The sequence below is a fragment of the Gorilla gorilla genome, chromosome 5, assembly GCF_029281585.2.
Source record: "Gorilla gorilla gorilla isolate KB3781 chromosome 5, NHGRI_mGorGor1-v2.1_pri, whole genome shotgun sequence".
In the NCBI taxonomy this organism is placed as follows: Eukaryota; Metazoa; Chordata; class Mammalia; order Primates; family Hominidae; genus Gorilla; species Gorilla gorilla.
Genome location: NC_073229.2, coordinates 75,319,212 through 75,331,242, shown reverse-complemented (window position 1 = coordinate 75,331,242; position 12,031 = coordinate 75,319,212). Strand labels below are relative to the sequence as shown.

General features: G+C 37.4%; 1 protein-coding gene across 7 annotated transcripts in view; it reads right to left on the bottom strand.

The window, feature by feature from the left end:
• The window catches only part of PRIM2 (DNA primase subunit 2), a 424,713-nt gene that overhangs the window by 105,366 nt on the left and 307,316 nt on the right, over window positions 1-12,031 (bottom strand). For all 7 annotated transcript variants that reach the window (XM_063707683.1, XM_055391887.1, XM_055391888.1 and 4 more), the window contains 2 exons: window positions 7,797-7,869; window positions 2,663-2,848 (listed from right to left, as the gene is read on the bottom strand). In XM_063707683.1, coding sequence (XP_063563753.1) covers window positions 2,663-2,848; window positions 7,797-7,869 — 259 coding nt within the window. The remainder of the gene's footprint in view (window positions 1-2,662; window positions 2,849-7,796; window positions 7,870-12,031) is intronic.

The window sequence follows — 12,031 nt, the reverse complement described above, 5'->3', positions numbered from 1 at the left end:
TTCCATAACCCCCATCTCTCTCTCTCTCTCTTGCTCTGTGTGTGTGTGAGAGAGTGTGTGTATGTCTGTGTGCATGTGTGTGTAAGTGACAGAAAGACAGACACACACACAGTTCCATTTCTGTGGAGAACCCTAATACATCTACCTACTTAAGACATCAAATTCCTAATAAAAAGATCAAAAACTGTTTTAAGTTCATAATACATAATGATGTCAATGGCAGAGCAAAATTCTCACATCGCTTGAAGAGGGTCTAATTTAAAACCTTTCTGAACAGTCATTTCACAGCATGCATTAAAACTTTAAAATTGTGTGTAGTTTCCTTTTTTTTTTTTTTTCTTGAGATGGAGTCTCGCTCTGTCACTCAGGCTGGAGTGCAGTGGTGCGATCTCAGCTCACTGCAACCTCCACCTCCCAGGTTCAAGTGATTCTCCTGACTCAGCCACCCCAGTAGCTGGGATTACAGGCACCTGCCACCACGCCCAGTTAATTTTTGTAGTTTTAGTAGAGACGGTATTTCACCATGTTGGCCAGGCTGGTCTTGAACTCCTGACCTCAGGCGACCCACCTGCCTCGGTCTCCCAAAGTGCTAAGATTACAGGCGTGAGCCAACCTGCCCAGCTGTGTGTAGTTTCTTATAATTTTATTTCCTGGTGAATGCATACATATATACACACACACACAAACACATACACACACACACACACAAAGAATATAATCAAAACTATAATCAATTATCTATGTCCACAGGATATTAGCTATTTGACTCTGTTATTTATATTAGTAACATATATAACAGAGTCAAATTAGACACAACCAAATGTCCAACAATAGGAGAATGATTAAACAAATTACATCACTTTCAAAGGATATATTATGTAACTCATTAAGATATTTTCAAAGATTGGTCAAAAATATGCAAAAATAATCATAATATAATGACAATTTTTAGAATGGTGAAAATCAGTGGTGTTTAGTTCTGTGACTAGAGTAAAAGGCTACAATGTTGACAGTAATTATTTCAAATTGGAGGATAACAGGTGAATTTTTCTGTATTTTTCATATTTTCTATAATTAGAATAAATTACCTTTAAAAGAAATATAAAAAACATTATCCAAAACTGCTCAAAGAAAATCCTATTAAGTGACTTCATTAAGATTCTGTGGATAATTGTCGATGAAGATAGTTTTTAAAACAAATCTGAAAAAACTGTAACAGCTTTTTATAATGTTATTTTTTAAAATCTATGCTTTTTAATAAAGTATATAGCTACAGACACGAGCTGAATTGTGATCTCCTAAAAGTCATTTGTTGAACCCCTAACTCCAAATCCAACTGTAATTGGAGATAGGACCTCTAAAGGGATAATTAAGGTTAAATGAGATCAGATGAGTGTGGGGCCCTAATCCCATAAGACTAGTGTATTTATAAGAAAAGGAAGAAACATCAGGGATGCACATGCACAGAGAAAAGGCCATGTGAGCACAAAGCAAGAAGAAGGCCACCTGTAAGCCAAGGAGACAGGCCTCAGGAGAAACCAAATCTGCCAATACTTGGATCTTGGACTTCCAGCCTCCAGAAGTGTGAGGAAATAAACTTCTGTTTTTTAAGCCAACCAGTCTGTGGTATTTTATTTTGGCAATGCTTGCAAACTAACATAAAACATAATAAAGTACTATAAAATGTACCTGGTAAATATTCTTTCTTCTATAATTTACTTTTAGGAGGCAGCAAATCAAGAAACAAACAGTAAAAAATGTTCTTCATACCACAGTGTCATGGCATAGAAGGGGCAAGAAATCATATTTCCAAGTAAAATTATAGTAAAATATTAGCTGGCACTATTAAAGAGAAACAAGGCATAGGATTGGGAATATAAGCACTGCAGATAGGGTTTTTAAAAAGTTGTTCAGGTTTATAGTAATTATTGTCCATCTAAAAATGTTCTATAGGCTAGGTATGATGACTCAGGCTCACAGCTGTAATCACAACCCTTCAGCACGCCAAGGCAGGAGAACGGCTTGAGCCCAAGAGTTTGAGACCAACCTAGGCAACATAGTGAGACTCCATCTCTACAAAAAATTTAAAAAAGAAAAAAATTAGCCAGGCATAATGGTGTCCACCTGTGGCCCTAGCTACTGGGAAGGATGAAGTGGGATGATCACTTGAGCCCAAAGGTCGAGGCTGCAGTGAGCCATGATTGCACCATTGCACTCCAGCCCAGCCTGGGCAACAGAAGAAGACCCTGTCTCAAAAAAAAAAACCCAAAAGTTTATAAAAGATTCTGCATAACATAATAGAAAATATTTTAAATTGTTCCATTTTATTTGTTCATGATATCTCCCAGTGCTCAAAACATTATGTGCATATGTATAGACACACATACATTCCTACAGATATATAACTCTGAAAGCAATTTCAGTCTTATAATTACTACTGGCAGTATACCTACAAAGGAAAACATTCCTTTCCCAACCTTTTGTATTAGATTAATATGCAAGTTTCTTTTTATCTAAACTGAATTGTCAACACATTTATCCTTTTAGAATTTTCAACTACATTGCAGGGAGCATATTTAAAAAAAAAAAAAATAGAGACCATTTCATTTTCAGACCAAATTAAAATATCAGGTACCACTCTGATATTTTTTTTCAAAATTACCTTGTCTGGATCCATCTTTCCTTTGATAAATTCTTGCTTCCAGAACTGCAATGCCTGTTCCAAAGTTAAACCAATGCCCTTCAGAAATAGGCCATACTGCATTCGGCCTCCATGACGAAGATGGTGATTTTCCCGCAAGGCTTTATGTAACTGACGCATGCAAGGTGGGAAGGATTTGGTAGAAAGCTACAAGAAAAAATAGTAGAGTTTTAAGTTAAGTGAAAGACTTATCAGGTACCCTGTAATATTTGTTATGGTTGCTAATTCAATTTAATTGGAATAAAAAAACAAACACCATAAGAAAGTGCCACTTTATTACTGTGGTTACAGATGACTCTTATCTGTATAAGATGTTTCTTATTAACATGTTTTACTGGTTACAAGTTAATATAATATTTTAGATACTTTGGATTAAATAACATACTATTAAAACTTATTTACCTGTTTTTTTAATTTAATTAAACTTTTTCTTTGAAGTTAACTATAGACTCCCATACAGTTACAAGAAATAATACAAAGAGATAGCATATATCCAAATTCCCCCAAAGATAAAATCATGTACAACTACAGTAGATTATCACAAACAGGATACTGACATTGATACAATCCACTAGTCTTATTCAGGTTTCCTCAGTTGTACTCATGCACTTACTTCCGTATTAAATTTTATACAGTTTTGTCACATGTAGGTTCATACATCCACCACCACAGTCAAGATGCAGAACAGTTCTGTCACCACAAGGATCTCGCATGATTTTATAACCACCCCCATCTATCTTTTGCACCCTGCTCCCCTCCCTCAGCTCCCTAATCTTTGGCAACCACTGATCTGGTTCTCCAGCTCTATAATTTTGTCATTTCAAGAGTATAATAGAATCATATAATATATATTGTTTTGAGATTGTCATTTTTTACTCAGCAGAATTCCCTCAAGATTCATCTAAGTTGTATATAAGCTCATTTCTTTATTACTAACTAGTTTTCCATGGTATGAATGTATCATAATTTATTTATTCACTCATTGAAGAACACTTGGGTTGTTTCCAGTTTGGGCTATTTCAAATGAAGCTATTATAAGCATTCTTGAAGAGGTTTTTATGTGAACATAAGATTTCATTTCCCTGAGATAAAAGTACAATTGCTGAATAGCAGATGAACTTTTAAGATAACTCAAATACAAAGCAGAATACAAAAATAAGAGAAACTTCTCATAAGGAAAATTCAAATAAATATGTTAAAGAAACCAAGTTAAAAGGAACAAAGTGTAGTTAGTGCCTTAGTGCCAAAAATGAAATATCATTGCCTACTTTAATTTTTCACTTACGGTTTCAATTGCATTCTCTATGACTTCCTTAAATATCCTCCCAAGACTTAAATTCTTACTCCCTCACATATGCCTTAGCAAGTTCACTTCATCTATAAGAAAGAGCAGGTCTCACTTTGCTTGACTTTGCTGCTCCCTCTAGTGACCATCTAGTTTCTCTTCATTCTTTTACAGTAACAACTTCTGAATTTTTCCATCCCCAGTCTAGTTCATTCAGACCTATATCCTCCCTTGGTAGAACTAACTAGAAAGCCTTTCAGCTCCTTTTCATGAGACCATTTTTGTTCCTTCATATTAATATCTGATTTTTTTTCTAAACATTGTTCTAATCCATACAATCAATATTCAACATCCTTAGTATGAACATGCAAGGTTTCCTCAATATCTGGTAACTACCTTTCTTTTTTTTTCTTCTTTTTTTATTTTTTTGAGATGGAATCTCACTCTGTTGCCCAGGCTGGAGTGCAGCAGTGCCATCTCGGCTCACTATAACCTCTGCCTCCCAGGTTCATGCGATTCTCCTGCTTCAGCCTCCTGAGTAGCAGGGATTACAGGTGCCTGCCAACATGCCCAGCTGATTTTGGTATTTGTAGTAGAGACAGGGTTTCACCATGTTAGCCAGGCTGGTCTCGAACTCCTGACCTCAGGTGATACTCCCACCTTGGCCTCTCAAAGTGCTAGGATTACAGATGGCATGACCCACTGCGCCTGGCCAATAACTACTTTTCAATTATACATAACAGAACAATTATTTATTAAGTGTTCTGGAAAATAAGCTAGGACCTAATTGTCCCCTTTAATTCAGTTAAGGAAAAAGACACCACAATTATTATATTCACTACTATGTAAGTTAAACACATGAAATAAATGATAAAATGAGGGCTCCAACAAGGGCAAAACTTGAGCACCACAGAAGCACTGTGACAGGGAGCCTGGGAAAGCCCAGTATATTATTACTACATCAAAATCAGTCCTCGGCTCCAGTCCACTGGATTATTCACTATCCCATGACCACGCAGTCATGCTCTGTAGCTTCTCATTTTTCTCACTCTGCTAGCCCTGCCTGGTGCACCCTTCTCATGCACATGCCATGTAGCCAAAGCCAAGTCATCATTCAAGACCCAACTCAATTTCTATTTCTTTTGGCACATTCCTTGATTACTTCTTATTCATTCAATCAACAAATATTTATTTAACACTTACTATGTGTACAGCCCTGGGGAACCAGTAGTGAACAAAGAAGTCAAAAACCCTGTCCTCGAAGAGCTTATTTGTAATAGGAGGAGACGGACAATGAATAGAGACACTAAAAAGATAACATCTGATGCCAAAACACTGGAAATGAAATAGAGAAATGAAATCAAGTGTGATTAGGGGAGAGGTACTTCAATTTGGGTGGCCAGGGAAGCCTTTTTGAGGAGATGGCATTTCAAGTAAGACAAAGTAAGTTGGATTCTAGTGAAATGAAGATCCTGAGAAGGAATAAACGTGGTGTGCTAAAAGAGAGCATAAGATCCATGTGACCAGAGCAAGTGAGTGAGCCGGAATGGAGCAGAAGATAAAATAGAAAGGATGAGCACATATGGCTTCAGAGGCCACAACATGAGTTTGGATTTAAGTCTACATATGATAAAAACCCACTATCAGAGGGTTCTGACCAGAAGACTGATGTGATTCAATACACAAAGAGAACTCTGGCTGTTATGTAGTGAAAAGACTATATGAGAGTAAGAATGGAAGCAGGAGGGATACTTAAGAGGTCTGGGCAGTAGTCCAAATAATAAAAATTAAAAAGATAGTGTCTGGCTATACACAGATAGAAAAATGATCATGGAAAACAAGCAAACAAAAGAATCATAAGTCCAGGATAGGGGATAAATTATCAACTTGGATATTGCAGAGGCCAAGAGCAATAACAACAATAGCGCCAGTACACAAGACCATTAGCTAGGTGTTCAAATCATCAATGAATACACGTGTGGGGGGATGGGGTGGAATAGCAACAAAGGAGGTATCAGATGATATAATAAGATCACAAGGGCTTTAAAGGAGCTGGAGCTGTAACAATGGAAGGCAGAGAAATGTGGACCAAGAAAGACACTCACCGCATACCTATATACGAACTCGGGGGGAAAGTTGTCTCTACTTGAAGAGGCCCACAGGGGAAACAGCACTGAGAAAGCCAGATTTGTTAGAAGAAAAAACTAAAGAAAACATTTGGAGAAGAGTTGCAAATACCAAGGGATATGCAAATGACATGCTGTTGTGAAGATCAAACAATATAGATACAGAGTTAGGAGGCAGTCCAAAAAAAGATACATCTGTATTACTCACCACAGGGTCTCAGGCACAGACCCATGACAGGATCATCATCATAGCACTTAACATTATATTGCTCATTTATTATTTATTATGTTGTCCCTCTCCCTCATGTAAGGTCCATGAAGGCAGGGACATTTTCTGTTTTCCTCACTTCTGTATCCACAGCACAATGGCTGCTACATAACTGATGGGCTCAATACATATCCATTAAATGAATTAATATTTCTATGAACTCCAACAGTATCCAACCAAATTCACATTTGCTTGTGAATGGGGAAACATCTAGCTAGAACTAAGAACAGAATTAACCTCCAACCATTCACATTATATAAGCACAAATCACGAGTGGAAGTGAGAAAGGGGACTGTTAGAGATAAGTGTTTAATAAAAAAATTAAAAGATGGGACATCTTTGAGAACAAATTTCAAATCAACAAATCAACTGTGTAAAGTAGGCAACCCTGTTGTTATTTCTAGACATATTAACTGCAAGTACTTTTTTATAATTTTTCAAATGGAAGATGACCTATTCATTCTGATCCAAACTCACGTTCTTTCTCTACTAGTCTTATTACAGTTCTTGTTTCCAAGCATTAAAATCCCTGTGTATTTTTAATTTATTGTGAATAATTTGGTAGTTGTCTAACCCAAGATTATTTATGGCTGGCTTATTTTCCTTTTGTGTATGGAGTGCAAATGCTGTTATGTATTAAAGAGAAATTCTACAAGTATGGCAAAGTACGCTACCCTATGGAACCACAAAGTCAAATGATGCTAAAATAAGCTATCTATTAATCTCGTAGCCTACACTAGATGATGAATTGTCCTCTCCCCCTGAAATTCATATATCAAGTCCTGACCTCTAGTAGCTCCAAATGTGACTATATTTAGAGATGGGGCCTTTAAAGAACTCATTAAGATTAAAGGAGGCCATGGGAGTGGGGCCGTGGTCTCACATATTCAGTGTCCTTACAAAAAGAAGAGACACCAGGGATGTATGCAAGCAGTGGGAAAACCACAGGAGAACACAAGGAGAAGGCAGCCATCTGTGAGACAAGAAAGGCCCTGGAAGAAATCAAACCTACTATCCCTTTGATCTTGGATTTCGAGCCTCTAGACTGTGAGAAAATAAATTTCTGTTGTCATGACAACCCTAACAAACTAATACACTTAGTGTTTTCCATTTCCCCTTTATTAAATGTATACAGTATTTAAATGTAAACACAAACTCCATTTAGCTATTTAAAAGAATTCCTGTTTGGAATAGTTGATTAAATTCTGTTTTCATAAAAGTACAGATAATTTTCTGATTAAATGATTTTCTTATGATTTTTTTAAAATCATCTAAGTAGGACATGGGATTTTCTTTAAAATTAATCAGCAAGCAGTGAAATAATATTCTATCTCCTCACCCAAAAGTCTTTGATTTAAGAAAATCTATGTTCCCTCCATTGATAAAGTTCTAAGTTTAAAATAATGTTCTACTTACCAAATCAATCTGATCTAAAGAAATCTTCCCAACATTTCCCTGGGTACTGTAATCTTGGCCAGTGTAGGAATGACTTTAAAAAAAGAAAAAAAATATTAAAACAGATTCATAAAATACTTTTGATCCCTTCGAAGGAAATTTTTTAAATTCTGAAAATGATTAAAATAAGAAAGCATTTTACATGTAAACCTTAGCAGAAACATAGCCAAGTGTTTTAAACGTATTTAATGAAATTAATTTAAGTAACTTACCCCGAAATAACAGAAAAATATAGTAACAGTCTGAACCTCCTGACTCCTAGTCTAGAGCACCACTTCCATTTTTTTAGAAGCATAATCCAAGTTGTTGTTAAAGTTCAAACCTCTACCATTTATCCTTTATTAACAGCACGACAACATAGCAAAAAAGCAGCTGGAACTTAAATTGGGAATCATCACTTAAAAGTAGTAGGTGAGCAAGTTACTTAGTCACTCTCTGTATGCCAGGTGCCTTATTGACTAATGGCGACAATAATGCCTGCTTTGCAGTGTTGATAGGAGATCTGAATTGTAAGAATTTTTGTTAAAGAGCCTGACATAAAGGAATCACTGTTTATTAAAATAAATAATATCTGAATAGCATTTTACAGTGTACAAAGAGTCTTCACCTTGCAACCCCCTGAAAGAGCGTTTCTGTATATCATCTGATGAATGGAGGCTTGGAGGAGTTAGAAACTTGTTAGGATCAGAAAGCAAGTCAGCAGTGCAGTGGGAACTCAAACCTTTTGATTCCTAATTCCCCATTTTTTCACTGCACCATATTATCCTCTTCCCTATAATAAATTTTCCTGCATGATTATCTTCAAATTAGGAAACATAACTTGGTATATACTACCTTAAGCCACCCACCTCAGTAATGTTTCACCTCCTTCACACAACACACTACTCATGCCCAACTCCATGAACACAGACTCAGGTGCATGCAGGTGTGACATAGCAAAAAACAGATGCTAGATTACATAGAAATTCACAATCAAACCAAAGATTATACAAATACCACAACTAAAGGGAAACCCTGGAGTGAAGAGTCATTATGATCATAAAGAATTCCACCTGGGCAACAGAGTAAGACTCTGTCTCTACAAATAATAAAAATTAAAACAAAAACAAAAACCTGGGCATGGTGGCATGCCTGTAGTCCTAGCTACTCTGGAGGCTGAGGTAAGAGGATTGCTTGAGCCAGGGAGATCAAGGCTGTAGTGAGCCATGATCATACCTGAGCATTCGAGCCTAGGCTATAGAGCGAGACTCTGTCTCAAAAAAACAAACAAACAAAAAATCCAGATACTACTTTCTATCTGCTCAGTTACAGATTCTACCTGCTGAACCACATATACGCTCAAGATGCTCTGTAGACAGGCTGTTGTTTCCATAATCAATCAATTTTACTGATTAAACAATGGGTATGGATTATGAAGCAAAACCACAATATAGCTGGCTCACACCTGTCATCCCAGCACTTTGGGAGGCTGAGGCAGGCAGATGGCTTGAGCCCAGAAGTTCAAGACTACCCTAAGCAACATGACAAAACCTTGTCTCTATAAAAAATACAAAAATTGGCCAGGCATGGTGGTGTGTGCCTGTAGTCCCAGCTACTCAGGAGGCTGAAGCAGTAGGATGGCTTGAGCCCAGGAGGTGTAGGATGCAGTGAGCTGAGATCATGCTCCACCCTGGGTGACAGAGTAAGACCTTGTATCAAAAAAAAGAAAAAAAAAAAGGTACAGATTTCCCCTCCCTGCAAGTCCTCCTCCTACAGGCTAAGAAGGACCTGAGAATTACTCTGAGAGCAGAATGAGTAGACTAATACTGAGGGAAACCAGAAGATGCCACCCCCAAAATATGAAGGATTATTGAGCGAAGGCAATTTAAGAAGAAGCAGATTCAGGAAAGCTCTCTGCCCTCCCTCTATCTGCCTAAAAGCAAAACACAGATTCACAAAGACAAAAGTCATCCTGCCCACCTTTTACCAGTGAGAACAAAGGTTGATCAGTGAAGATAACTTCAGATTCTTATTATGTGGAGATGATACCAGAGGAAACTATATGAACAAGCTTTACCAACTGGTCTTTATCTCCCATTTATTTGCCTTCTCACAAGTTGCTGCCACCAGAGACTCGAAGTCCTTTTCCTTTGCCATGTCACTTCTCTAGAAATTTATTGCTCTTAGTTGAATTTGCTATGTAAACTTGAATTGAAAGCACCTTTTTTTGAGAACTACTTACTTTCTGGATGTTTTCCATGCATATGTCTTCCATAGCACACACATGTGCTATGGTTTGAATATTTGTCCCTTCCAAAACTCATGTTTAAATTTAATCCCTAATGTGGCAGTATTGAGAGCTGGGATTAATGGATAGAGGATTAATAGATTAATGAGTTGCCATGGGAAGGAAACTTGTGGCTTTACAAAATGAGGAAGAGAGACTTGAGCTGGCATGTTAACACACTCAGCCCCCTCGCCATGTGATACCCTACACCACCTCAAGACTCTTCAGAGAGTCCCTACCAGCAAGAAAGCTCTCACCAGGTGCACCCTCTGGACCTTGGACTTCCCATCCTCCATAAGTGTAAGAAATAAATTTGTTTCCTTTATAAATTACCAAATTTCAGATATTCTGTTATAAGCACAGAAAACTGATACAAAATGTTAATAAACTTGTTTGTTTTTCTCCTATTAATGTGTCTTTTGTTACATGGGTCCTTTCCAACCTATAGGGCTTGAAGAAAAAATTATTCTTCTTCCCCTATGAGACCATATCCTAAAACACATCTCCTCTTGTATTATTTTCCCTTGCCTTGAATTATCTTTCCCTTGAGTAACACCTTTCTGACAATGTGTTATTGCATTCTATGCATTCCATTAATTGCAGTAGCACAATGGCATATAAAACTCATGCAAAGTTAAATTGATAGCTGCCATTTAACTTTAATGTTTTAGACTTTAGTACACAGCATAACCAGATAATTGTTTCAGTGAAATCTCAGGAATAAAAATGTTATTTCTTTTTCCAACATGTCTTACAGTAGAGCAAAGAGGCAGCATGGGGCATTGGGAATGGCAGTAGGCTAGGAGTATGAAGACACATTCTTGGTTTTGTTTTTTTTTTTTTTTTTTTTTTTTTTGAGACGGAGTCTCGCTCTGTCTGTCGCCCAGGCTGGAGTGCAGTGGGGCGATCTCGGCTCACTGCAAGCTCTGCCTCCCGGGTTCATGCCATTCTCCTGCCTCAGCCTCCCAAGTAGCTGGGAATACAGGCGCCCACCACCACGCCCGGCTAATTTTTGTATTTTTGAGTAGTGACAGGGTTTCACTGTGTTAGCCAGGATGGTGTCGACCTCCTGACCTCGTAATCCACCCGCCTCGGCCTACCAAAGTGCTGGGATTACAGGTGTGAGCCACTGCGCCCGGCTGATTTTTGTTCTTTAAATACCAGTTCTGCAAACTGGGACAAGTCACTTAACCATTCTGATTTGCATCATCCTTATTTGTAAAATGGCACTAATAATTCCAGCCCTGCCTAATTAACAGAAATACTGGGAAATCAAATGAAATAATGTATCCAAAGTGCTAATTAAAATCAGTAAAGCATACTCCAGCACAAAGAGCAATTGCAGTCTTGACCAGTAAGTACAGAAATAACAGGATTGTAAGAGAGACAACAGCATGATCCTGTAGAGGAGCCATCATCCAGCTGGGAAGTACTAGGCCATGCCATTGACCCTTATAAGTCTCAGCTTCTTAGTCTATCAGCTGAAGGTGGTGATTACAATGATGTAACAGGATTGTTCAGATCAAATAAACAAATATGAAAGGCCTCTATAAATGGTAAAATGATGTACAAACAGAATTATAGTTATTGAGTAAATGAAGCCAAATGATTACTATGCCACAAGGAAGTTGTTCTCAGCCCAGATTAATGCACACTATATTAAGTACAAAGAGAAGACATATAAAGAGGACATATACATTTGCCTAAATGACAGTATAAAATGCTTGTTCTTCCACACCTCACTAGAATATACAAAAGGGCTAAATTTTAAGGAAAAAAAGAAAAAAAGCAAGAGAATGCTAGCAACGATGAATGCGAAGACTTTATTGGTATAAATGCCTACAGAGAGAATATAAGTAGACTTAAACTGTGTAGACATCAAACTTCTAAAAATATTTTTGGCCAGTCCTAGTGGCTCATGCTTCTATTC